This window comes from Scheffersomyces spartinae (assembly GCF_019049425.1).
Source record: "Scheffersomyces spartinae strain ARV_011 chromosome Unknown scaffold_21, whole genome shotgun sequence".
Taxonomy (NCBI): domain Eukaryota; kingdom Fungi; phylum Ascomycota; class Pichiomycetes; order Serinales; family Debaryomycetaceae; genus Lizanozyma; species Lizanozyma spartinae.
The window spans coordinates 100,089-127,008 of NW_025065068.1; the positions used below are offsets into that span (position 1 = coordinate 100,089).

At 40.5% G+C, this 26,920-nt stretch overlaps 12 protein-coding genes across 12 annotated transcripts; 4 read left to right on the forward strand and 8 right to left on the reverse strand.

The window, feature by feature from the left end:
* Positions 1-160: 160 nt before the first annotated feature.
* SWD1 (COMPASS subunit protein) lies at positions 161-1,480 on the reverse strand (the record flags this gene model as incomplete). The annotated part of the gene is made up of 1 exon (XM_043193340.1): positions 161-1,480. One exon carries the CDS (start codon positions 1,478-1,480, stop codon positions 161-163), a length of 1,320 nt encoding a protein of 439 aa, XP_043047527.1.
* Positions 1,481-1,689: 209 nt separating this feature from the next.
* Positions 1,690-3,081, reverse strand: RAM1 (protein farnesyltransferase; the record flags this gene model as incomplete). The annotated part of the gene is made up of 1 exon (XM_043193341.1): positions 1,690-3,081. The coding sequence occupies one exon, from the start codon at positions 3,079-3,081 to the stop codon at positions 1,690-1,692; it is 1,392 nt and encodes a 463-aa protein (XP_043047528.1).
* Positions 3,082-3,343: 262 nt separating this feature from the next.
* Positions 3,344-7,235, reverse strand: PTP2 (tyrosine protein phosphatase; the record flags this gene model as incomplete). The annotated part of the gene is made up of 5 exons (XM_043193342.1): positions 3,344-5,070; positions 5,524-5,535; positions 5,690-5,701; positions 5,815-5,871; positions 6,218-7,235. 5 exons carry the CDS (start codon positions 7,233-7,235, stop codon positions 3,344-3,346), a joined length of 2,826 nt encoding a protein of 941 aa, XP_043047529.1.
* Positions 7,236-7,352: 117 nt separating this feature from the next.
* NUR1 (uncharacterized protein) lies at positions 7,353-9,243 on the forward strand (the record flags this gene model as incomplete). The annotated part of the gene is made up of 2 exons (XM_043193343.1): positions 7,353-7,356; positions 7,715-9,243. 2 exons carry the CDS (start codon positions 7,353-7,355, stop codon positions 9,241-9,243), a joined length of 1,533 nt encoding a protein of 510 aa, XP_043047530.1.
* A 14-nt stretch (positions 9,244-9,257) lies between these two features.
* On the reverse strand, positions 9,258-10,418 carry KQ657_002587 (FG-nucleoporin; the record flags this gene model as incomplete). Its single annotated transcript, XM_043193344.1, has 1 exon — positions 9,258-10,418. One exon carries the CDS (start codon positions 10,416-10,418, stop codon positions 9,258-9,260), a length of 1,161 nt encoding a protein of 386 aa, XP_043047531.1.
* A 1,347-nt stretch (positions 10,419-11,765) lies between these two features.
* Positions 11,766-13,118, forward strand: RRP42 (exosome non-catalytic core subunit; the record flags this gene model as incomplete). Its single annotated transcript, XM_043193345.1, has 2 exons — positions 11,766-11,773; positions 12,317-13,118. The coding sequence occupies 2 exons, from the start codon at positions 11,766-11,768 to the stop codon at positions 13,116-13,118; spliced, it is 810 nt and encodes a 269-aa protein (XP_043047532.1).
* A 20-nt stretch (positions 13,119-13,138) lies between these two features.
* Positions 13,139-17,413, reverse strand: KQ657_002589 (tRNA (guanosine(18)-2'-O)-methyltransferase; the record flags this gene model as incomplete). The annotated part of the gene is made up of 1 exon (XM_043193346.1): positions 13,139-17,413. One exon carries the CDS (start codon positions 17,411-17,413, stop codon positions 13,139-13,141), a length of 4,275 nt encoding a protein of 1,424 aa, XP_043047533.1.
* A 154-nt stretch (positions 17,414-17,567) lies between these two features.
* On the reverse strand, positions 17,568-19,532 carry ATG20 (uncharacterized protein; the record flags this gene model as incomplete). The annotated part of the gene is made up of 1 exon (XM_043193347.1): positions 17,568-19,532. One exon carries the CDS (start codon positions 19,530-19,532, stop codon positions 17,568-17,570), a length of 1,965 nt encoding a protein of 654 aa, XP_043047534.1.
* Positions 19,533-20,270: 738 nt separating this feature from the next.
* NUP84 (Nup84p) lies at positions 20,271-22,358 on the forward strand (the record flags this gene model as incomplete). The annotated part of the gene is made up of 1 exon (XM_043193348.1): positions 20,271-22,358. One exon carries the CDS (start codon positions 20,271-20,273, stop codon positions 22,356-22,358), a length of 2,088 nt encoding a protein of 695 aa, XP_043047535.1.
* RPN6 (proteasome regulatory particle lid subunit) lies at positions 22,359-23,636 on the reverse strand (the record flags this gene model as incomplete). The annotated part of the gene is made up of 1 exon (XM_043193349.1): positions 22,359-23,636. The coding sequence occupies one exon, from the start codon at positions 23,634-23,636 to the stop codon at positions 22,359-22,361; it is 1,278 nt and encodes a 425-aa protein (XP_043047536.1).
* Positions 23,637-23,855: 219 nt separating this feature from the next.
* KQ657_002593 (putative RNA methyltransferase) lies at positions 23,856-25,250 on the forward strand (the record flags this gene model as incomplete). Its single annotated transcript, XM_043193350.1, has 1 exon — positions 23,856-25,250. One exon carries the CDS (start codon positions 23,856-23,858, stop codon positions 25,248-25,250), a length of 1,395 nt encoding a protein of 464 aa, XP_043047537.1.
* A 163-nt stretch (positions 25,251-25,413) lies between these two features.
* Positions 25,414-25,647, reverse strand: KQ657_002594 (uncharacterized protein; the record flags this gene model as incomplete). Its single annotated transcript, XM_043193351.1, has 1 exon — positions 25,414-25,647. One exon carries the CDS (start codon positions 25,645-25,647, stop codon positions 25,414-25,416), a length of 234 nt encoding a protein of 77 aa, XP_043047538.1.
* Between the last annotated feature and the right edge of the window lie 1,273 nt (positions 25,648-26,920).

The following is a 26,920-nucleotide window of genomic DNA, read 5'->3' on the forward strand; positions in this document are numbered from 1 at the left end:
TACAGCAGTTAATACTACAGACGCTGAGTATATATACAGTAAGCAATAGTACACAACAGCAGTGGGAACCCTCTGCTAGTATTAAACCGCATTGGCTCATACAGTGGCCGTTGTCAGTCACGTGACACCGCTCTTGCTATACAGGCATGCTGTACTTCTTTCACGACTCTACGACTCCATCATAATAATTGGGTCTTATCACAAATGAGTCCTCCCATAGCTCAAACCCCCGAGCATCAACATCTTCTCGACTCGTAACATCAACCAAATTGATGTCTTCAGCCTCCATTCTTTTCTTGTTCAAATCTTGTTCGTTGACAAGATCAAACTCATCTTCCCCCTCCTCGTAATCAATATTCTCTTCAATCTCCACAAAGTCCGGAGCTAGCGCACTCCATTTCTGAGGGAATTGAACGGACCAAAGATATATGTTACCGGAATCCAACCCTGTAGATCCAATCATACATCGAGGGAAGTTCCATTTCACATCGATTAGCTCCTCCACGGCTCCCTCAAGAATCTTAACCAATGATCCCATACTGGTTTCCCAGATATATAAGTCATTAGATGATTGTCCATACGTCGAGGCCACTAGGAACTCGGCATTGTTGTTGAAGGCAACAGAATTCCATTGTAACCGATTGACCAAGTCTTGATATCGATGTTCAACTTCAAACTCCCAGAGATCAGCATTGGTAACGTTATACATGTCTGGTAGATTGATTTGACGAACGATTCTATCTGAGGAATTGACCACGAGCTTGCGATTATTCGATGAAATCACCAAGTTCTTGATGTTGGCATTAACAAGCTTAATCGAATGAACAGTTGTAAGTGTGTGACTATCCACAATGTTTATCCATCCTTTGTTGGTCCCAGTGAATATGTACTTCCCATCGGGAGTGAACGTTAGCACTAGTGTGGAATGCTTTTCAATTTTTGCTTTATTGGCGCCCCCACCGCCCCCAAGTTCATCATTGGCATCAAGCTTAGGCTCGGTGGCCAACTGGGTGATTTTGATCCCTTCTTCAGTAGCATCAACATAGTACGGTTGGTTTTCAAGTAAACTAACAGCAAACTGGAAAGGGTTCAATGGATTCATATAGCATTGCCAAATCGGCCCATCAAATGTAACCTCTCTAATAACTGCACTCTTATTGGATCCAGGCTGATTACATAACGACAAATCCCATAGCTTACAACTCCAATCTTGACTACTAGAAATCAAGTATCTCCCACATTTAGACCACCCCAACAGTGTGACCGGTCGTGTATGCCCGTGTCTAGAAAGCTTGGCCACAATGGCTCCATTGGCTGTGAGATCATAGATGACTATAGTTCCATCTGTCAACCCACTGGCAAGATAGTCTCCTCTATGATTGAATTCTATCACAACACTAGCCCCATACAGTAGTGTGGTAATTAGCGTATCAGGGTACTCTTTTGCTACAGCAAACGGGTCCTGTAGTGCTAAGTTCATAGTATTGACAAAGGCAGAAGTGTTGACTGAATGGGGTTTACGACATTGCACTTTTCACCAATACAGATCACCAGGGGGTTACCCGGACATACCGTTTGGGGAGAGGAGGGGAGGGGACCTGTGAGTGTGGGGGACATTTTGGGGGACATAACTTAAACTAATGGACGTTACTATTATGAATGAATTATATGCAGTTATATACCGTTGGCTTATACGTTGGCTGAAAAATACTTGACACAAGCGCTCACTTGCAGAATAGGTAGCCCAAAAATGGGGTTAACAGGGTTTGTGTTAACGTTTGTATCATCAACAATTTCCGTAGTGAACGAATTGGCCCATGATCCATTTCGTTCAAGCGTAAAGTAGTGTTCCAGAACACTGACTCCACAAAGGGAGTAATTTGTATGATAAAAGTCTGCTTGCTTACCGGGTTTATCTCTGAACCCACCCATTTCAATGCCCTGAGCACAATGGATCATGTACAACTTAAGTGACTCTCTATTGAAAAGAGTAGTGATCTCCAACGTGGCTTCCAACATTGCAAAACAGGCACCTACCCAGAAAGAGTAACATGCGTCCACCAATTTATTTGTTCTACCGTCGAACGAACCTTCCAAAAGATGTTGTCTGTGGACCAACCATGAAAGCAACTTGTCCACATCTATATGAGCTCTGAGGGATGTCAAGAATTCCTTTGGGGTGGATCCTTCCTTACCAAGAAGAACATAATATGCAGCTAACGCACAATAGGTGTAACCTCCATGAGCCTCAGTGTTAGGAACACCTCCAAACCCACCTTCATATGTTTGACACAGATCTAGCCATTGCAACGTCTTGTGATCCACCAACTTGTCGTCAAGTATATTCAACAAGTAGCTGAGCACAACCACACAGTATGTTGACCGAGCATCACTTTCTCCATTGACGGTCATTGAAAAGGAGCCATCCTTCTGCTTCATCTTGTAGAAGAAATCGTAAAGGCCCTTCCTGGCATTCGTAAGAGTCTTGAAGTCTCCAATGGCTATTAAAGCCAACACGGCTGCATAAACACTGGCCACATGACCCTTTTGAAATGGCCCACTACTAATCCCGTTCCTACCTTCATCAATAACGAACAGGCTAATCTTGGCGGAGATACCCTCGCTTATATCCGCAGGTAATCCTTCAACGCCTTTAAGCATCCCATGGCCGTTACTAAGCCAATACATCATCCAACATTGGTTCCCATCCAACCCTATGAAAGCCCCAGGTAGGGGACTAGACAAGCACATACGACAATAATTCTCATGCTTAGCAACATCTAATGGAGGGAAGATGACATCAGTACTTGCCTTAGACCCCCCACAATTCGTGGTCGTCACAGTCATCAGATCAATCTCTACATCCAGATATATGCTTCTAATGGCTTCCTCCACTTTCTGTTGAGCTCTGGTGGTTTCAGATTCATAGACATCCATTTGTATGGGAGCCTTTCTTGTCATGGTGCGAAGAATGGTGTAGTAGATTTGGTGGAAGTCTTCAAAGTCTTCTTCCATAAGATGACTTTTGCCTAGCAATCGTAGGAGGTAGTCAATCTTGTTCTTATTTATGTCTTTGGCCATCTTGTAGTGCTGGTTGTACGCCTTGATAATGTGGTAGCATGTAGCAGCTTAAATGCCATTACCTTTTTAGGACATCCTATTGGATTTGGTAAGTGCACGGGTCTATAGATTACGTAAGCAAAAGACAATCACAGCTAATAACCCTTTGACTGCTTTTTTAGTTGTGTTATTTAGTCTGTTATAATGTAATTATTGTACTATGATAAACCACTTTATTTATTCCTATTTAGATGTACTAATCCGTTTCCAATATATATTTCCCTTATTTTTCCCCGTTATTCTTAATATAGTAGAGCAATAATTCATAGCACACAAAATATTGATCAATATTCTGTACCATATTCACTCTCTGAGATCTTTGCTGTTGTATCAACCGATATATTTGATCCTGTTCCAATTGGACAACTTGTCTATCGCCATTAGTATATTTTTCAAGTAGCAGATCCAAAGTTATAAAAACCCCAGTACGTCCGCACCCCGCAGAACAATGAATCAAAAGCCGAGACTCACCGTTCACCGGCGTATCTTTCAATAAGGTATTCTTAAATTCAATAAACTCAATGAATGACTTGAAATCCGTAGGTACTCCGAAATCAGGCCATTGTTCAAATTCAAGTCTATAAACCTTCCTTGGAGGCTTATCTTCATCAACACATGATAATTCTAGTTCCTTTAAATTGAAGGCATGGTAAGTTTGTTTGGAGACACCTTGAATCTTAAACAGACCTAAAGATTGGTCTTCGAAGTACTCCAAACTATTACTCAAATTGTTCCCCATTGATGATGATCTCCGATGGGAGAACATATCCCCTTGGTTTTTGGAGTTCCCGTTCAATGAGATTATGCAACACACGTTATTCTCCCATACCAGTTGCCAGAAATCACCATACGTATTGACTAATGGGTTCTGGGTAGCAATGTACTTATCAAGAATATAATTCCCATTGAAATAGTCGTTATCTCCGCTTTTGAGCTTGACTCGGGAGTGTTCAAAGGGCCACACATCGTGGTATCGATTCTTCAAGCAGTCCTCTATGCCTGAGGGTAACTTGTAAGTGATCCCATCACACCCAGGACAAAAATCCAGAGGAGAGCAAGCAGAATGGTCTATTTGAGGAGGACTTATGTTGGAACTTGAGTTGGAGATGGCAGCGGCAAGCCGTAACTGCTGAATCTTCTCTATTTTGGCAAACTTATCTGTTAATACCTTCAGCACTTGTTCTGGAGTTCGTTGTGTAACAAACCTCAACCAAGGAGGTAATTGGTCTGCGGATAACGATGAGGGGACCTTCAACGACTTGATCACGGTCTTGTTATCACGGATAGAGCTCATGTCCAACTTGGGCAAGATGTTTGTCTTTAGTGATTTCAAAAACTTTTGTTTGGAGGGAGTGTTTGCCGAGGGCAAGGTAAAGCTCGTCAAGTAGCTGGAGTTTGGCTGGCTGTAGGAGTTGGGGATTACCGTTGTTCTGACGGAAGGCAGGGGAAAAGAACAAGATGATGAAGGCGATGTCGATAACGTTGCTAAGGACGATGGAGGATGTAAAGTTGAACCTGTAGAGGCTGCCTTACCAATAGGCAACGATAATGACGAGAGCGAAACTGCTGTTCCCGGAGTGGTGATGGCACTTGAAAGAGTCAAGGAACCAGTCGGTGATAACGTATACGCCGATGAATGTTGACTATTCGAAGATAAAGGTCCGCCCATCTGTTCCAACGACGACAGAGACCAGTATTCAATATTGGAGGATGGCACTTGTTGGAAACCGCCATCAAGCACAAACAATTTGGCGTTGACACTGGAAAACTTTCTTACAGTTTGACAAAGATGGACCAGGATTTTGCCCCGTCTCGAGTCAGAATCATAAAGCAATATGGTGGTATTCATATTAGTCTTATTGTTGATGTTGGGGTCATCTTCTTTCAAGACCAAAAGGTCCTTCAAAGGGGTAGGAAGATCCTTCAAAATGGCCGATAACGGATACGATACTCTCCGAAGTAGAGTGGTGGGAATGCAAAGGTTAGTTGCCCCTTTAATGTGAGAACTGTTGAACTGATGATACGACCGGACATCAACTATCAACAGATACTCCTGTAGGCTTCCACCTGATGGAACAAACCGAACGTCAGATGGAAGTTCACTACACCACATTGGTGAAGATAATATTGAAGGCGACATTAAGGGCTCGCTTAGCGAGCAAAGCGAGACAGAGCTCATGCAAATTATATTTTAATGTGTTAAATATGGAGATAATAAAGTTGTGGAAAGAAAAAGGTGTATGTTTACATTTGATTATATCATGTTTAGATATTTAAATGTCGTTCGGGTTTTGGACACATGCCATTCCCGGCTGCAGTACGTTTATATGTGTAGAGGGGAATGTGCCAAAGTGCAGCGCAGCTACGCCCCCATCGGTGCGTCACCACATAGGAAACCCGAACCAAATGCCGGATCTCTACATGCAGTTAAGTTGCGACTCTCACATAATATACGCATGATAAAAAATGCACGCTTAAAATTAAGTGTTGGTCTGTTGCTTTGCTTCCTAGTTTGACTGCTTGCCTGTATGTCTGATTGATTCGAACATACATCTGTCTATCTATGTACCTACTAATCTAGCTGCAGATGCAGGTTATGTATATTTAGCTCTGGGCTTAGGTGTACAATTAAGCTTTCATCTAGTGGGGTCTAGAACACATAAGGAACAATGCCATAGGGAATAATACGTATACTGTGGCAAAAAGACTCCAGGGCTTTACTAGGGACATTGAACCCGAAAGACCGCACGGCTGGGCAATGTTAAAGGGTGATGTTGTTCTGGTGCTATATTTAACCCGATGACGTAATATCTAAAAATATCCCCTCTTCAACAGGAATTCCGTTTCTGGATACAGATTAACGTCCCGTATATAAGTTGTTGTTCGGAAGGACGGGATGGTACAGCAAATGGAAACATAAGTGGAAGGTTTGATCTCGTATCAGCAGTCCTATTGTGATATCATTCTCTCGCAAGTGATTGGGCAGTGCCAATCGTGTCGTAGACTCTTCGATTGCGGTTGACTATATTTTTCACTCGGTTTATGAAGATGACCATCCAAATATATTTTGTTAACCGAGGCACCTTTGAGCGGTGACGACTGGACTCTTCAGCCATCATTTTATCAACAGAAAACGGATTCAATATTTCACCAGTAGGTTCTTGAAATAATGTCCCATTAATAAGTTTGGTTGTATCACCGTCATTACGGCAATGTTTGTTGTCATTATCATTATCTCGGGATTCAATGATCCCGTTAAGTTGCATCAAATACGAACGATATTTGCTGTACTCATCCTGGAAGAACTCTTTGATGTAGTTGTTGATGAAAACATGCCGTTCATTTTGATCCTCTAATTGTTGAATCTGTTTACGGTAGTACAATAGTTGTAGCTTCAAAGTGTCTGCATTTCTTTCTGTTTCCACAAGAGCTTGCGCCAGCTTCAATGCCTCTGCTTCTAGTCGACGTACTTCCAGGGCTTGTGACTGTTGAAGGGTTTCTAATTGAGTTTCTAGTTGTAGTTTCTGATCCAAATGAACCTTTTCAGCCAACTCCCACCGTTTAAGTTCCTTTTGCCGTGTGTCAATCAATTGGTCTACGGCCATTTGAAGCTTGCGGTTGGACTCTTCAGCCAAACGAGTTTCGTGCGTTTGACTGGTTAATTGTGCTTGTAACCTAGCAATCTCCGCTTGTTGGGACTCCATACGCTTCAATAGGAAATTGGTGTCTCTAACGGCTGTAGTGGGTTGATTAGAAGGAGTAGATGGGAGGGATGGAATCGATCTCAGGACTGACCGGTCAAATAGTGGAGGTAACAGTGTCAAACTGTCAGAACGATCATCATCGTCAGAACGACCATCACGACCATGACCATGGCCACCAAGGCGATGATCATGATCATGACCTTGACCATGACCATGGCCTTGACCCTGGCTGTACCCTGGTAGTTGGTAGTTGGTTGAATTGATCTGATCAACCTTCTGTTTAACCGAGTCATAGAACTTCAGCTGATGATTTTCCTTCTCATCTTCATCTTCATCATTAATGTCGCGCACATCTTCTGTCTCAAGTGCTTGTCTTAGTCGTTGAAGCTCGGTGTCTTCGTTGTTTGTCATTCGTTGTTTCTCCAACCAGGCCTTGATCTTGTCACGTGATTGGCTGTTACGGGTCCGATGAAGACGTATATCTTCATCGTCTATATTGCGTGAGCGAAGCATAGTGTAGTCACAATTATGAGTGGGTTATGGTGTGGTAGATCACTGTTTTGGTTATAAAACATACGCGCGTATGTCGCGCAACATCAACAAAGTGCGACATAGTAATGCGACATTATAAGTCCACCTTTAGGCACACACAAACAACAACAGGAGGACACAACGCGTATATACAACAGTCAGACACAGTCAGACGCTTATACTAGATACAGGCAGTATACTGGATACACTCAATCAGTATTCCTCTCCTAGTCAATCCCTTCCTTTATCTATGGGCTTCTTATGGTCATCAACAGAGGAATCATCTACTCTATGGGGAAGAATCCTTTCGTACCCCCTCGACTTATGGCTTCTGCTTAATGAATCGAGATTGGCTATAGATTGGGATGATCTCTCCCTTGTATTGGCTCTACCAGTGGGTGGACTACTCAACTTGATCTCCATGATGATTGTCTTGACGGTCCACAACTATAAACAAGTCCTGGGCCAAACCCATAACGTCTTGTTCCAAACAGACTACCGAAACTATGAGCAACTAAAGAAGCAAGTGCTTCAAAATTCGTTTAGGGCTGCAGGCCCTAAGCCGTACATCTCCCCCTCCAACTCCAGATCATCTTCGTCAACTTCGGGTACAGACTCCATCATCAGCTTCTTGACCAAAGTGAACATTGCCATTATCGCCTTCTCTCTCTGGAATGTCTACTACCTTGCGGTGTCCAGCCGGTTCTACAACTTGATGTACACCGATCGGGAACCGCACACTCCCTCAGTTAAAAGGTTTACGTTGATAGATAACTATTCCTTGGGCCAAATGCTCTGGGATACCATCAAGTCGAAAGTATTTGGTAAGAAGCCCTCAACAAAACCTAAAGATGTTGATGATCGTGATCGTGATAATGACGTCATATATAAAGATATTTGGCAATTGCAAGTATGGCAACCTTCAAAGTTCAATCTTTACTTGTTAATGTCGCTTAATCCATTGGTCAATTTAATCAACATCTTACTTACGGAATTATCGTTTGTCAAGCTCTTGGTCACCAACTTGGCCGTCACGGGGTCCATGTACTACTTGATCTCCAAATTCCTTGTGTTACTTCAAGACAAACAGATTTTGTATCAGGAGATGTTTCAAGAATATCAGACAAAATATGTCGTACCCAGAACAACCACTTTAAAGAAAGATGTACTTATAGATGCTACCACTGGTCCTTATTATTCAACTGTGCTAACAGATGTGGTTCCCTTCCTTTCCAATAAACTGAGAGTGTTCACCACTCATGATATTGAAGGTAAAGAGGTGAATAATTATCATGAATTAAAACCAAGGGACCCCCCTACATCATCATCATCCAAACGATTTCTTTCAAAACCTTATCTGAGATCGACGTCACCTTTCCGTAGAGGAACAACTACACCAAATTATTATAATAACGATTCCTATAAATTCAAATTGGAAATAAACCAATTGAAAAAGATCAACAACGAACTTTCAAGACAATTGCAACATTTCCGTACCTCTTATAGTCCTGATGCTCATGCTTCTGCTCCTCCTTCAACTGTCCAAGATGATAGTGATCATAGTGAAGAAGATCTTCCTTGGTATGTTCCTTCAACTCCACGGAATGATCTTATCCACAATGATACAATTATCCCTCCACCATCATCAACTTCTCATAAAACCCCCTCACCTTTTAAAATGCCCGATCGGACTCCAAGTCCTTCCAAATCCTTACGAATGAGTCTGCCAACTAGATTGGCTCCCAACTTAACCCAATCTTCAAGTAGATTGGGATCTCCCACAGCAGCAGAAAGAATAAACCAATTTGTTAGAAGATCTCTGAATGCACTGCTGCATCGATCTTCACCCAATCGAAGTCCAAGTCCACTGAAACCAATTTGGCGTTGACAACATCGATATAATCAAAGCTCATGGAATCCAAATAATGCCCGGAAAATGGTACCAACCATGCCCAATTTTTCATTCTTTTTCTTCTCTTCTTCCTTTGCTTTATCTTCTTGGGACTGCAAGAATAACGAAGACCCATCTTTAATGTCTAATCTTGTTGAAGAAGAGGCAGAAGCAGTCACAGATGCACCACTCTTTTCCTCATCTAAATTGAATCTCTTTGGAGGTTCCTTAGCAATGGCATTGGTATTTGAGAAAAGTGAAGAATATTCGCCTCCTTTCCCCCCAATATCTTCATCTATAGTCAACTTTCTACTCTGTAACTGTTCAATTGACTCTTTGGAGTATGGTGCTACTCCCAATAAACTGCCATTAAACACTTTCCCATTCATTTGTAAAGCATCAATGGCACTAATAGGATTATCATATGTGATTTTGATCCACCCTTCGCCCGCTAATATAGGTACGTTCTTATATTTATGCCCCAGTTCTACCAGCAGCAATATATTCAGTGTGAGCACCAACTTATTTAAAGTGTATTTGGTATCAAAAGGTTCTAGAACATTCCCAAACTCTTCAAATCGCTGGATAACTTGAGTAACCATGAAATCAGGGTATCCAAACACTAAGACCGCCAGATCTCCATCAAGCAACTCGTTCTTGTCCTTTCCATTCTCGGAGTCACCACTGGTCACGTGAGCAGCCGACTTGTTGAACACATTGGTGAAGTTCTTCGGGTCCTTGTTGATGAAAGAGTCAACATGTTGAGCTGGCTTATTCAAAGCAAGTAGAACCTCATCGTCTAAATCATAAAGGGACCTCTTGGGAGGCAAATCAGGTCCACTCCCAAGAAACGGAGACTCGTCAACCATTAAACTGCTGGAGTCTTCGAGTGTGCTCTTGTTATCGTCAACAATGCTGTTCCGATGCTGGGAATTGAACAGCAACCAACTCATGGGGTTGGTATCTCCTGAGTTTCCGGGTCCGACAGTGGACTTTGATGCGTTTTCATTGCTGGAGGGGGCCAATTGGAATCCCGTCTTCCTCTTCGGTACTAAATGATTGGGGATGGTTCTTTTGGTTGTTTTCTTGAACCACGCTGGATTATCGTTCTTCTTGCTGCCAATACTCGTCTGGCTTCCGTCGGAAGACCCCGGTCCATACAAACTGGTCATAGTGTGAGAAGATGACTTTGTTAATGCATCACTGTTTGATGTTGATTTGCTTTGAGAAAAAACATGGTATATGGTCGTGTGTGTACCAATTGTAATCGCGGTACTGTCTGTAACTTCATGAGTGTGAGGAGGGTGTAAATGAGTGTGGATTCTAAATACTTTTTGTGTATTTCTTCGTATATGTATTTAAAGCAGACATTAATTTGTATACGACATTGTAACCGAATCCGTTACTTCAATTATGGGTATAATAGTCTTGTATAACGGCACCTTGTATTGCATCATTATAACACGTTTAATAATGCACCTCAATACATGGATGTTTGCACTGCTTACCACTCATTGATATAAAAATGCCAGTAAGATACTTACCATGATAGATAGTTAGTAAATGCCTTTTAACTGACACTAATTACAAAGCTCCTGGTTCAATCACTCAGCAGAAAATATAACTATTTGCCAATTCTAATGCGTGCAGTTGGTTCAATCATATATCACTATTGAGGGCATTTGGTTTTAATTATCACACACAGATTGGCTTCAATCTGTGTGTGATATTTAGATTGAAGCCAATGGTGGTCAGGTTGGATAATATTGTGCTATTTTCATTCACGCAATCTCTGGATTTATTACTACTATTCTTTGAAATCTACTTTTCATATACGCATAAAGTTCCATTTCAGCCTCCGATATCACGGGAACGAACAGTATCACTCCAGCATTTAAATTCTTCTAACTATCCTAGGAATCAAACATATCCTTAAATATCACCGATATGCCAAACAGAAGTTTAAATCAATGAACTTACTGACAGTTAAAAGGATCTAACTCGCATTATTTGTCGAACAAATGTGACACATTTACATACAGGACGCAAGCGCAAATTTAGTTAGGGGAAGAAACAGTGTATATGCAACTAACAACATGATAAAATCGTGTTTAGCAATCACTTATGTCAGCTTAACGACACTTTTAAAGTACTTTAGTTAAAAACGATACCCACTAGAGTAAAACCTACAAAAAAATCATGGAGCAGTTACTTCTAACCATTCGCTTAACCATCGATTGTTTTGTATCCAAACCAAACATACCACTCATAGCTGTTTATACAAGCTGCAATAATTTAATTGTTTTCATCAATAGCATTAGGCGCTTCCAATCAAGACCGAGTTTTATGAGTATACTTTCTAAAACAATTTCACCGAAATTAAACATAATATTGACTCAACTGCATGAAGAATTCGAGCACTCATTGATAAGACACTGAACAGTCATTGTGCCGACATAGCAAACGACTAGCAGATGTTGAAAGGCTCGTATAATGTGTCAACCGAAGCTGACATAATTATGTACAGGTTTAAACGCAATTTCACAGCAGCCGGTTGAAAAGAGATATATCAATACTGTCGACTTCAATAATCAGAGTCCAAATCAGCATAAATCTAGAAGCTTCAATACTGCACTTAAGAATGTCAACAAAAGGGAGTGGTCACTGGTAGTAGTGTTCAATAAATGTCGTGCTCCGAAGCAAGTCAGTGCACATAATTTTATAGCGGTCAGCCAAAGTAGTGCACTCCTGAAGTAATATGTTTAACTGGGCATCTTGAATTGAACATACATCTCATATGTTAACAAAGACATATTATTAATTTAACTAACTAGGTCCGCTATTAATTCAATACCTACCATTCTGAAAGACCCTCCTGTACAAGTTGCTCTCTAAATTTCAGTCACGTTCTCAAGCATGTGATCTATCACGTGCAGTTGTCTATAAAATTTTTGAGATGGATAAACCAGACTTGTACCTTTAACTACCACTAACTTCTTTATAACATGATTTTATCTCCGGCCGAACGATCGTATCTCCACGACTCACTCCAACAAAGTCCACCTATTAGACCCGATCTCCGGAGCCCTCACCAGTTTCGACTGTTGGAGGCCAAGACCGGGTTTCTTCCAGGGTCCAATGGATCAGCCAGAATCCGTATGACCGATGGAGGTGAGTGCATTGTTAGTGTCAAGTCCAAAGTTGTTCAACGAGCTCAAGAATCGAACTTGATAGAGGTAGACGTGGACATTTCAGGACTCAGAGACGATTCCAATTTGGTTACCAACATCAAGTACAATTTAACGACATTATTACTACAAAGTTTCCCCTTTAAATGTCTTCATTTGACTTCCAGATACAGTTATAAGCTCTACATTGATTGCATAGTGATCAGTCACGCGTCTTACCCTGTGACGTTGGTGTCGTTGACCACTTATTTGGCGCTTAAGACTACCAGATTGCCTCTTTTGGTAAGTGAAACCAACGACCAAGACATCGAAGAACTCCCCACCTTCTCTGACGACTGGGACGATTCCAAATTGTTAGCACACATGTCGGACATACAGTTCCGACCTCCTATTCTTATTACCATTGGTGTGGTGGGGTCCAATATCTTGTTGGACCCTTCGACCGAGGAAGAACAAGTGCTAGACAATGCCATCATTGCTGGCTTTGCAGACGACGCTGTGACCACACCTATCATCAACATGAACTTGGCTTACAACTCCAACAACACCCAGTTTAAAGGGTTGGACAATAAGGCTATAACTGAAAGCATAGCCTTGTGTAATAAATACTGTGGGGCTCTCTTTAAGGCATTGGATGATCTCATCGACCAAGATGAAGACGATATAGATGGGTCAATCTTTTAGTAACAATAATAAACGTACCGTTAACAGTGCTGACTCGAATAGGCATGGACTATAATGGCTGTAGCGGTTTGAATGTTCATGGATCTTATAACACCAACTTGTTTTATCTCAAGACAACAGTCCAATTCGGCCAATAAATCTCCTCTTATACCTTCCTTTTCCGCTCCCAAGACTATCAACGACTTCTTAGGAAATTGGAAGTCGCTATTAAGCTCAATGGAGTTGTCTGTTTGCTCTAAGCCAATCAAAGTGTAGCCTTGTGTCTTCTTCTCAAGGATAAAGTCTCTTATCTGGTTTGGAGTTACCTCGACCATGGGCATCCAGTTGTCCGCAGTAACAGCCACAGTCTTGAACAGTGTATGGTTCTTGACTCGGATATCGTGTAACGCCAATAAGCCGGCTCCAAGAACATCACATAACCGACAGATCCCTCCCAAGTTGGGAGGCTTGTCGACCAAAGATGCGACCACTATTAAATCGCTTCGAACAACGGCCTTTTCTCTGGAGTTTTCAATATCGACATCAACGGTGGTCTCCCAGGCACCAGACTTGGTTTGAAGCGGAGTCGTTTTGCCGGCATGGGAGTCAGCTACGGAGAATTTGGTGTGCGGGGCTCTTTCTGGCTTGGCCCACAAGCTGTCAATGTGTTCGTCCCCTACGGCGATATCAAGAGCTCCCCGTTGCTCCTCGCTCAAATATAAGTTGGCCTGGGCTGGAGTGATGTTGGGCAAGTCGTCACGGTCCGTGATACGAAGAAGAATTCTTCCTGAAAGCGACAAAAGATTGTAGTCTTGTTCACTGTCCCATAATAAAGCACTTCCACTACGGTACAGTCCAAACGACTCACTCTGGACTGCTGTTTGGTAGAGCGACTCCAAGATCACCATTAGTCCATGCTCTATGGCAAGGTTCTTCTGGTTCACCTCGTCGTAAATGGACGTGATCAACGACAACGAAAAGTGTCTCATGATCACCTTGTTGGACGTGGCTTCAGGTAACACGACCGTAATGAACTGGTTGAGCAACTGTTCTTCTTTGCTCTTTGGAAGCTGTTTAATGGCAAGGAACAAGATTCTCTGGTACGAAATCAGTCTGCTTGGTTTAATCTTGGAGTCACCATCACCATCGACTAATCTGCTCAACATCACTGTCAACTGTACTTCATTGGAGTAAAGACAAATGATCCATTCAATGTAAATCCTCACTAATGGACTGGGTTCAGTGTCTAGTAAATCATGAAATGTCCCCATATAATTGTCCAATAAAGTCAGGTCACTTGACTTGATTAATGGCTTCATTAGGGATAAAATTATGGTTAGTAATTGAATTCTCACATGCTCTTCTGCTCCATCTGTAGACTTTATAGGCTGTAAAAGATGATACTTGTTCTCATTCTCCATAATATACTTCACCATAGTAGAAGAAAACTCCTCGGACTGATTGGTTAGTAATATAGCCATGAGATTAACCCTAGAACTAATCTCTTCTGCACCATAAATGGATTTGTATAACGGTTCTGGACCTCCTGGGAAAACACTATCAAAGAGATCACCAACCACAGTCTCTAGCTTAAAAGAGTTGGTCTTCAATTGATTCATGGTTAAGGCTCCAACAAAAACTTCAGGTATCCATTTCAACTTAGAAAACCTTGAAGGTTGCAAGAGTTGATACTCTGAGATCTTTCTAGTAAGTGTGGGCAACAAGCTTCTTCTTCCATAAGAGTTTTCAATCACTGATAAGCAAAAGACAAGTAATTGTTGGGATACCACTTCACTATCCAAAGAAACGTCAATGATTTTTTTATCAAGCATTGCCTCTATTATCAATAGGTGTAAACGGTTCTCATTCAATTTCAATCTACTTGAACTGATATTCTCCCACAATTCCGCTAAGAATCCCGTCAAATCTTCAACCAAGGAGGAATCCTTGAAGGACCCAAGTATAAACTTGATCAACGAGATCATTGCAACGTTTAAATCAAAACTAGTGGATGAAGTATTCATTAATGCGAAAATGGCCCTGAAATCAACCACAGTCTGGCTTCTTTCAAGAGTGGCCTGGATCAATTGTAAATGGTCAGCTTGAATCAACTCGACTAACTTATAGTGGTCCAAGTGCTCCTTCAAATTAGGTGACTTCTTTAAAATATCCACATACTTCTCAAACAGAAGCAAGGATTGCAAATCAAAAACATAGCCAGAGTTCAAGTACAAAGTCTTCATTAGTCTCAATCTTCTTGATGCTATTTGACATGAATGGTAGTCTTTGCTTTTCAATTCCTGTTTGATAAGCTCCAAAGCAGTCACATAGTCTTGATCGTCAGCTATGGAAAGCTTGGTGGTGACGTTGGTCTTGGAAACTGCATCTAATAGCTCAAATGATCTTGATTCCAATAGAAGATACTTGGCGTTAGCTTGGGAGAACTGTTGCATCTCGACATTGTCGTCCATAAGAAGACCATTAAGCAAATTGCACTCAATAAGGTAGCAGAACAACGACTTGTTCTGAGATACGACATATTGAACTATCTCATCCTTATTTTTATTCTCATCCAATAATAAAGGGATCAACAAAGCTTTCTTATCGTCAGAAGAGTTGTTGCTTTTAACTTCGTTGATGATGTCAAAGCCGTTTGAAACAACAAACTCCCCAAGAATATGAGCATTAGCAAGTAATATTTCCGTGCCATTAAACTTGGTGAACTTTCTCAAGGTATCAAGGAAATCACTAAGTGACTCCTCCACCTTGAACTTGGTCAATAAGCGAAGGAAGATGGTCTGGGAACAGTTTTCATACACAAATCCTTCACATGAACACTCGAATAAAGTAGTCAATTGAGATTCATGCGTACCAAATTTAAGACAACCATCACCAAGTCCATTCAACATCCCTAATGCAACATAAATTCTTGAAGGGTCAAATGCATCCTTAGAACGAACAAGGACATTAAATATTGCAGTAGCAGTAAGCAGCACATCCTCATCGTCGGCAATATTCATCAACATGTTCAGTATCAAATTTGAAAGGGCTTGGCCATAAATACATTCGTTCTGTTTGGAAGTATCATTGTATTTAACCACAAAATTCAGTGCTTGCATGGCATAGGGCAAGATGATGTTCTCGAACGAAGCAAGATCATATTTGAATAACCCAAGACGTTCATTGGGAACTGAAAAGAGTAAAGAACGAGTGAACTTCCTCATAGAATCCATAGCTGCACGGAACCCATTGGCAAATAGGCAGATCCCCCATGAAGGATGAATCAATGAGTCCTTTGAAGAAAGCAAAGACATAATATCATTAATAGCTGCTTCAGCTTGGTGTAAGGAAGCATCTATTGCTATGATCTCGTATACAGTAGCAAATCTCTTCCATTCTCTTAAATATTTATCACGTTCTTCATTGTCCCAGGTGATAACGGAATTGAAGAAGGAACAGTTGACAGATTTAAGAGATAATTGTAATATCGAAAGACAATATTTCCGATGATCATGATATTCACTTGTCAACCCACTCTTCAAAACTTCCCAATACTTATCTGTGGCAAGACGCTGTTGGAACAACTTGGAACTTCCAAGATTAGCACTGTTAAAATTCAAGTATCTTAACCAGAATATATATGCATGATCTTTACTAGCTTTATAAGGAATAGTTTCTAACAGATATATGATATCCCAAACGACATTAGAGCTTCTTTCTTCAGTAATCTGGTTTATTCTCCATCTCAATAACTTGGAACAACGAGAAGATATATCTGGTTCTTGGTTTCCTAACAACACTAAAAGACAATTGTCAAGCTTTGAATTCAGATAAGTACTGGAAGACCCTAAAGCTTCCAATGTCCTTTCAATAAATCCAAGAATTCCAATCAAAAATTTTTTGGAAACCTCAACTTCAGCCTCAGCTTCAGTTTCAGTTGCAACCAAAACTAAATGGTTCTCCACTATAACTGTCTTATACGATTTCCAAATATCCAGGGGATTCTGATGCACATAAGTTTCAAGATACTGCGTCACGTGGAGGAACCAAGCATCTGTTAACTTTGGAATCTTTGAAACCAAAACACAAACGTTCTGTTGACTTTCCATTTCCAAGTTATCCGTCAGAGTAATAACATATTTGTACAACTCTTCGAAAATGGAATCAAAGGTCTCAGGGTCCAAGTCTTCAGACAATGCCACTAATGCCGATAATGCCTGCGGATCACGTGCAACTTCACTCACCAAACTTTTTACCAAACTTCGTCTGCTTGCCGGGTCCAAATACCTGGCCATTAACGCCGTCGACGACTCCATGGCTGTGTGTGTGATAAAGAAGAACAAGTCGAGTGTGTAGTTCTTTAAAGGGTAGACCATTTTGGTGGGGGAAAATTCCGAGATGCCATCGAGCTTATATACAGGAGAATATAAGTAGATTGACAGCTAAAACTTATAGCCAGAATAAACTACCTTATAATTTTAAGATTTCTTCTTTAACCTGCTCCCATATTTCCATGTTTTTCTTTGCCCATCCAATAAGTAGTTTGTTATAAGTTAACAAAATATTGAAGATAGCCTGAGCCTGTTTCTTATGGAAGATGCTGAAGTTGTTGGTAACTTCATCAGTTATATAGTTGATATCTTCAAGCATTATCTTTTGGCATTTTTCCAAGGTTTCAATTTTGGCTTTCAACAATTCGATTCTTTGTTTTCTTGTTTGTTCAGGATTTTGATCTATGATTTCACTCACGTATTGGGTAATTCTCTTGAAGGTGTTCATCGAGGGAAACCTGAACTTGCTGCTGGTGGTACTTGGGTTACTGTTGTTATCGTTGGTAGTCTGCGATGGTGATGTTGGTTGACCCTGAGCCAGATTAAGATCATATTTGGTATCTTTAACCGTACTGTTTAAGGCATTGTCTATACGAGCATATTCGTCTTCTATCTTTAACAAATCATCCAATTCCTTTCTCTTGTCCTTTAATTCTGAATCCAATAAGCCTTGTTGTCGTAATTTCTTCTCTTTGAACTTAAAGATAGTCTGAAGAATAGGTGTGTATTGGGCCGCTTCCCCTAGAGGTTCGGAGAATTTGGTTTCCACTTCTTCGAGTAATGAGTTGATGGAAATACAAGACCTATCAAAGATTTGTCCGATTTCATCAAATATAATATTGAGCTTCAGCTCCTCGTTAGACCCTTTAACCTTTGAAGTATCAATTAGCAATAAGGAAAACGAGTTGAGCGATGTTCCTAAATCCCCATAGTCTGTAGAAAGCCCAATAAAATTCTGCATGATCTTCTTATTGATGACATCCAAATCGGCTGTATAACCCATTAAATCATTGTACGTTGGTGAAGGAGAAGAAACTGATGTAGTTGCTGGTGCTCCTGCTCCTGTGCCTGCTCCTGCCTCCACTCCATTGACCCCAATTGTGTTGTCTTCAGAACTGGACAACAATAGTTTATTGGTCTTTTGTTTCAACTTGTTCTTATTATCTTTTAAAAATGAAATCGTGTGACCACTGGACGGATTAGGAAGGTGGACATAGATGGGATTCGTCTTCAACCCGTTTTCAGGGTTCAGTTGAAATACTGTTCTAGGCAACTGGCTGACTATAAGAACAATCTCATCTGTCCAATTAGCATTGGGATCAAGAAATTTGGCAAAGAACTCCAAATTTCTAATCTGGTTGATCTTCAAGCAATTGTTTAAGAAATTGCAGAGTAGTCTTTTCCTATGTTCGACCAACTTTGTCTTATTTAAATGAGTAGAATTGATATACGAATAAGAGTTAGCATTGGGTCCTCCTCCACTAGTACTATCTTCATTGGTTGACCCATTCAAAACATGTGCTTGACTTCCTACCAAGTTATTCAACAGTGGAAAGTTCATATAGTTCTTGGGAGGAATAGGAGGAACAATTATCAAGGGGAATATCTTTGTAAGCACATCTCTAAGGCTTTCAAAATCACTATATCGTCTTCTGGTTTGGATCTCATCTTGAGGATCCTTACTATTGACTAATTTGATTGTATACACCACATACTTCTTCAGAGAGTTATTCATGCCCTCATTGGAGTTACTGGCCTCGGTAATATGGACCTTGACTTCATTCCCGGGCTTCAAGAGCTTGGAGACTCTGCTTTCGTATTCAACATGGAAATCATTCAATTGGTCACTTAAATCGCTATTCTTATTGTTCTTAGCATACAACAACATCGACTCGTCATCGTCGTCGTCGTCAAGATTACCAGCTGCTGCTGATTTCCCACCGTGTTTATTATCGCCTTTCATCTTGGGTATCTCCGCATTCCTATCGGACATAATGCTTGCAAGTCCTTGATGTGATTGGGAAAACGGATTATTGTCTTCTTCTGCTTCAAAGCCTTCGTGGTTACCTTCAACATCCGCTGGTCCGACACTATTCTCCATCATTTTGGTAGTGTCAATTGTTCTTGATAAGGTTTCTTTGGCGGAACATACCCTTAACTTGCCCCTTGAGTTTTGCAAATCAAACGAATATATTGTATTGGTTAGCGCACTACGTTATTTCAACCCCACAAAATGCATCATCACCATATTAATCCTAGATAAGTTCGTATTAGTGCTCGATAAAGTAACCTTTATTAGATTTATACAGCCTTCAAGTGTAGTTACAGATAATTGCTATGACTTTAGAATAGTACTGGCTTTTGTTCCGGTTCAAATACGACATTATTCACGACAATAAGTGCCTTATGAATGTCACTCTTAAAGCACATACTGGTACGACTATTGAAATGATTATACTGTTCACTGCTAATATCCATCCTTAGTATTACTGTAAGTGTCACTGTTATTCACTTTTAGTATTCACTGCATCCACTGTTGTTATACTCTGCCAGCATCGACTACTGACATCTTCTGATGAACCTCTGATTGCTTTGCCCGGGTCATTGTTCATATTCCTAACTGTCAATTGGCGTCGTGCTACTATTAATTACTCCATTAGAACAAGTTACAACCCCCCTTATACTCCCATATACTTCCCATATACTCCTCTTATACTACTACTACTCATTAGAGGGTTACCCGCCATTTGTGTTTCCCACGACCCTTCGCCTATTATCATCAATTCAATTCAACACAAAGCAAATGTTTTCTTTACCACAACAACCATTAGTCCGAATAGATATGGAGGTCAATAGCGTAAATGAGGGTCTGGTGGAGAGCCTGTTTGCTTTGGTGTTGGAGCAATTCCAAGTTGAGCCGAAAACCGACCCCTTAAAGCTTGTTTTGGAGTTCAAGAGTATTGCAGCTCAAAATGCGTTAGAAGCTCAGAATGTCATGTTACAGAACCCTGAAGACGATGTGATTGGTCGAACCTTTGACAATTGGGACTTGGAGACCAAGATGTGGAACTTGGTGGAGCTTTTGTATGGCTTCCGGGCGCAACAACAGAAGTCATCGTCATTGTATGGCAAGAGTGACAAAGAACTGAAGATCAAGGAATTGGAATTGATTGTGAGTTGGATACAAACAAACACTTCAATTGTTGAAGAGGATGAGGGTGATGATGATGGCCATGATGTGTTCAAGACAGTCTATAAAATGATCCTTGCTAACCAGCTCCAAGATGCTATTGACTTGGCAAACAACACAGGGAACTATTCTTTGGCCCTTATTTTGGTAGGTGCAGCCACAGAACATAACGATCCGTTTGACAACTCTTCAGGCGGTGTTAAACATAAGATATTATGGAAACAAACTGTATACAAGTTGTCGCAACAATCTACCATTAACTACTATGAGAAGTTGATCTACAATTACTTGTGTGGAGGAGACATAACTGAAAACTTGAAGGAATCCTCAAATGATTGGGAGAAAAGTCTTTTGCTATACACCAACCAATTATTTGTAAGTAAATATGGTGATCTATTAGAAGCCAGTGATCCGGAAGAAAGAAAGCAAAGCCAATCTATTTCTTATGAGATCCCATTACCTCAGATATCTTCTATAGAGAAGGCCTTAACGGTGTTACTGAAATCAAATAACCCTGTTTCAGAATTATCCACTCATCCTATTAGGATCATTGAAGGTACGTTAATCATCAACAAGGTGGGGACCTTCCTAAGTAATGTTCTAAGTGATTATCACGATGAGCTTGTCACCAAATCGTTCCTTTTAAGAATAGTGGTTCATCTTGCTATAATAGACTTGCTATTAGCGGAGGAACCTGACCATCAAGTGATTACAGAACTTATCAAGCTTTACATTAGTCAATTGACCAAAGAAAACCATCCTGAATTGGTCCCCATTTATCTTTCGTACATTCCCAATGAAGCAGACTCTAGAGAATTGTATTCGATGTTCTTATCTTCCATTACCGATCCTGAACAAAGATCCAGGCAAGTCCAGATCGCCAGGAAGTTTGCTAACTTTGAGCTTGGACTGACAGAAGAATACTCAAACAGTGACAAATTGGTGAACACCTTGAGAAGAACAGTGGAAAGAGTACTTGAAGAAACAAGCAACCACTATCAACCTGACGAAGATATCGTCTTGATTCGAGATCATGAACTGGATGTTGATGCTATCGACTACAAGATGTATCGTACCGTGGATTGGTTCTACGAGAACTCCATGCACGAAGATGCTGTGATTGCAACAATAGTGGTCTTGAAACGGTTCCTTCTCAAGGGTAAGTTTGCTGCTATTAAGAAGTTTTGTCAAGATAAAGACTTGACTCGCTTACGCAGAGACTTTGATGCCGAGAACCAAGTGAAATCTCTTGCTGGAGAAGCTACAGAACAAACTTTGGTAGACACTTACCATTTGGAGTTGAAGGAGTTCAATGATTTGGTCAATGGTCTACGACTCATAGATGATTGGAAGAGAAGCATTAATGAAACCTCTCAATCATGGAAACTGCCTTCTATGGATTTATCTATTGAAAAAGTTAGCAATACTGTTTTGACATTAATCAACAGTTGGTTATTGGATTTAATCAATGAGGGTTCTTCTACAGATTTGTACCATGAACTTCGAAGCATTGTGATACCTTTTCTTTGTTTGGAATTAATAACCATCTATGAACATTCTAGATTGAGTGATTGGAAATACATTTACAAGGCATTAAGATTGATAAATGCCATTGCAGATGATACCAAAAATGATTTGATGGAATGTTTCAGAGTCAGTGGGAAATTGAATGAATTGTTGAATAGAATAGGACAGCTTTCTGTGGTTGCCATTGAACGGGGAACTGATGGTTTATATTAATCAATTCAAAGCTGATGCCTTTTGGTATAACAATTCAACAGCATTCGATAAGTTCTTGACAAGATCCAATGAAGCTTCATAGGTTTCTCCCTTCTTTGGTTCATCATAAACTATAAGCCAGCCATTGCCTTGATCCAATACTCCATAAAAGACTTTATCTAAAATCATTTGAGACAATTTCCCTTCCACTTGTTGTAAATTCAACCCCACAGTCTCGGAAATATGAGATAACTCAACACAACTATAAGATTCAATGATTTTCAATAAATTCTGTTGCAACAAATTATCATATAAAGCATTGAAATGAGATTTGATGATAGGATCTGATTTCAATTCCACAGCATATTGAGCCAAAGCCAATTCAAAATCTTTTAAAGATCTGGTGGAATAAGCAGTAGCAATGGCCTTCATAGCATCGATATCTTTGGATTGATATTTTAAGGCATTTTTACTCTTGACTATCACATTGACATCATCAATCAAATTAACCATGATCTTTGTTAAAAGCATATATTTCAACACCACAATGGCTCTTGAATCTTCTTGAGTGTTATACCCCTCAAAGGACTCATAGAAATAGGAGAACGCCGTTTTATAGTCTCCGTCCTCGGAATTTAACGTACCACTTTGACAGTCCAATTCAGCTTGTAATAACGTGGGGCAGAATATAGAATTGGCTGAAGTTCTGGCACTGGTTAAAGCCGCTTTGGACTTAGGGATATTACGCAACGCATGGTAAATCTTCGACTCTAACAATTGAACTTCAACCAATGAAGACTTATCGTCCAACTTTTTATATTCCAATAGTAAATCATTTATAAGCTTTAAGGCCTCCTGGTATATGCCCTTCTTGTATAACACACCGGCCAATTTATACTGAAGCAGTTGTCTCAAAAACGACAACTTGCTTTCAACGGCCCAGTCGATGCACTCTCTAGTGGCGCTTATCTGACAGTCAAGAGAGTCAGGAATAGTGTCAAAATCTTCAATCAAAGTTTTGACTATTTTGGATGTCTTCAGTTTGGCAAAAGACCCCAACACCAATCGTGACTGTTTAATCAACTCAACCAATTGTTGCATTTGATCCAGCGTTTGGTACACCTTCCCTAACTCCAATATCGCCGCCTCTAACTCCGCCAACTGGTTGGTGGTTAAAGTCTGTTGTTGTGGTTGATCTCGAGGTCCGTTGATGATCTCATAATATTTGGCTTCCGCTCCTCCGAGATCATCGCTTGCCGCCAATCGACGCGCTTCTTCAAGTAAATTGCTTACGGTCATAGTATATAGGGTGTGCACCGTAGTGTAGTATGGATTGTAGGAAGAACAGTGACAGGATCGTTATTGCCTTCCGATTTCGACGAGTGAGTTTTAGGGTGTATGGCGATTACGTAAGTGGTCATTTGCTTACGTAAGACTACGCTACAAATATATACTCAGTCTGATTTTTTCAACTCAAATACTTTATTATCATTCTATATATGTTTTTCTCCTATCATCATGTTATCGCGTGTGGGGATACGACCTGTTCGTGGGTTACTCGTTGTTGGAGTAGCAGCTCCGGTTGTCCGGCTAACTGCCACTCGAAACTACAGTGAACAGCAACACCGGAACCGGCCCTTTAGTATTAATGAAAAGGCCCTAGTAGAACAACGGAAACGGGATTTGGAAAAGGCTAAATTGGACTCGATGCCCAAATGGAGACAATGGGCCGTATATTTCCAAAGTAAGGAGTTCAAAAAGTCCATGACTTTCTATTATCTTTCCGGGTTTGCCATTGTGTTGGTATGTTTCTACTACTATATGCGGGATCGATACTACGAAGACAAGCAGATGGACCATATTAGGGCGAAGTACGCCAAAGATCCCGAGAGTTTAAGTGAATATGAGTATCTAAAGCTAAAGGCATTAAGTGGGGAACGGTTGAAGGCGAAGGAAGACAAGAAGTTCAAGTTGTACCAGATGATGCGTAAAGAGTTTAGACGGAAGAACATATTGGAGTACGACATTATGTTTGAGCCCACTCCACAAGATTTGGAGGAGTGGTACAGCAGACAGGCGAGAATCTATGTCAACAAGGCTCCAGTGGAGGATAACGTTGAGGAGAAGAACGAGAACGAGAACGAGAAGGTTAAGAAGTTGGGGAACAATGAAAACCCTCACGTGATGCCTCCTGAAGATACGACAGGGTTTTACGAAAGTAAGGCAGAAGAATACGACGACGCAGTCAAATGGGAAGAAAGAGGTATTCTTATGGGCAGAAGAAGAAAGTGGCTTATGGAACAATTACATGGAGATGTTCTTGAGGTTGCTTGTGGTACAGGACGGAATTTAAAGTATCTTAACCTTAAGAACATCGATCTGATAACCTTCTTGGACAGCTCCGAGAAGATGGTGGCCATTACTCAGCAAAAGTTTAGAGAAATGTTTGGTAAGTATCCAAGAGTCGCGTTTACTGTTGGTAAGGCTGAAGATTTGGTAACCTTAGCTGGTAGCTCTTCGGTGAAATACGATACCATTGTGGAAGCCTTTGGATTATGTGCACATGAAGATCCCGTTGCTGCCCTTAAGAACATGACGACACTTTTGAAGCCTGGCGGAAGAATTGTCTTGTTAGAACATGGCAGAGGGAACTACGACATGATTAACAATCATTTGGACTTCAGAAGTGATAAAAGAATGAAGACATGGGCATGTCGGTGGAACTTAGACATTGGAGAGTTAATTGATGATGCTGGTTTAGATGTTACTTTTGAAAAAAGAGTTCATTTCGGCACTACTTGGATGATGGTTTGTAAGCGACCAGAAGATCCAATTGCTTTGGAAGAGAAGCCATTTTTTGATCAGCTTTTTGGTAGAGATTATACTCCTATCAAACTGAAGAAGAAAGATTAGATTTAGTTGATTACAATCTTGTACATATTTATCCGATTTCAAACATATTAATACATATTGATGCATGTTACATACATATTAATACATGATTCCATACATATCATAAATCCGTTACAATTTATTCGTTCCAAACGCTCTATAAGACCTCCAATTATTACACCATTTATAGATATATCCCTTCTTTATGTACTGGTATACCTCTCTTGGATAATTCAGACTCAATCGAACGAATCTTGGCCTTTTGATGATCAAGCACCACAATGTTCTCATCTATGGAATCCTTGTATAGTTGGATATCATCCATTATTTCATCTCTGTCTTCTTCTGGGGGGCTTCCTAATAATTCATGCTTTAACCGTTCGATCTCGAGTTTTAGTTCGGCGTTGGTTTCCTTCATTTTGGTTTGGCTACGGAGAAGCTCAGACCGGGCATTTTGTAGTTCTTCATCTCCCAAAGTTTTTACGACCTCGCTAAGGTCAATCATACTTTTTGGCAGAGATCCTTCTGACATGGTTGATGGCTTCGGATTTGTGCGTGTTTATATGTGATTGAATGTGTAATAAACTCGGAACAATTGTTAAGTGGATGTTTTTCAACTTTGTGTAGTCTTCCTTAATCAATGACGACACAATATACGGAGATATAACGGCGGAGTTATAACCTGTAGCAATAGTCACCGATAAAATTAATACAAAGTGGAAAGAAGATTAGGTTAGTTTTTTATATTATGACAAATAAAAAAACGTTTCTCCGATCGGCGATTTTATCCCCTTCCGGTTTTCATCACTATTTTCTCTACAACCTTTATTTGTCAACTACATTTGACTACTAAATAATTTTATTTTGCATGACGCAGGTAGTACCTGCCATGTAATGCAATTGACAGTTATTGTGTTAATGACAGGGTATTGTTAATCATATGTAATCGAAGAATGCTTCTTGCGGTTTCCGATATACACGGACCGCTTTCCGAAAACGGCTGGTTTGCCACACGACTTTGGAGGAGCAAACCAAGGTCAAGTTGGCATGACGATGTATGCACTTGTAAGGACACTCTTTTGCTATTGTCAAGTGCGACTCATTGAGGCTGGGTTTGTGAATGAGAATCCACCCTTAACTCCCAACCGTTTGAAACCAGGTGGACTTATCAAGCAAAGGAGTTTAGACGGGAATCGGCATTACTTTTCCCAATTAAGTAATTTTTGTGGGGTTTTGAAGAACAGCTGGCTTTACTCCTTTCGATATCGTCCGTTTATCATGGTTGTCCTCCCATCCATGTCAGTGTATGACTTTTCATATGAAAGATAAACAAAAAGTGCTATCGATCTTCGCTTATTATGCTACATCAATTGGAGCACCAAGTGTTTCTTAAGCTTGACCAAGTTTAGCTGTTTACAACATTAGCTATGTCCAACAATATGCCATCACTAATACAAGCTGGCAGAGAGCAATGTTCTAACCATCTTTAAAGGAGCAAATAGCATCATGACGTTATCAATGGTATTAACTGAAATTTATTGTAGGTGAAATGTGATTCGACTAGCATCACCGAGACAATGCTCGGGCTCTTAGCTATTCTGCGAAATTCCTTTATAGCAGCATTGTTTTAGCTAATCTATGAACTATCAATCTACTTAGATCTGAGAGTTAGTGCCTTAATCTGGTTCACG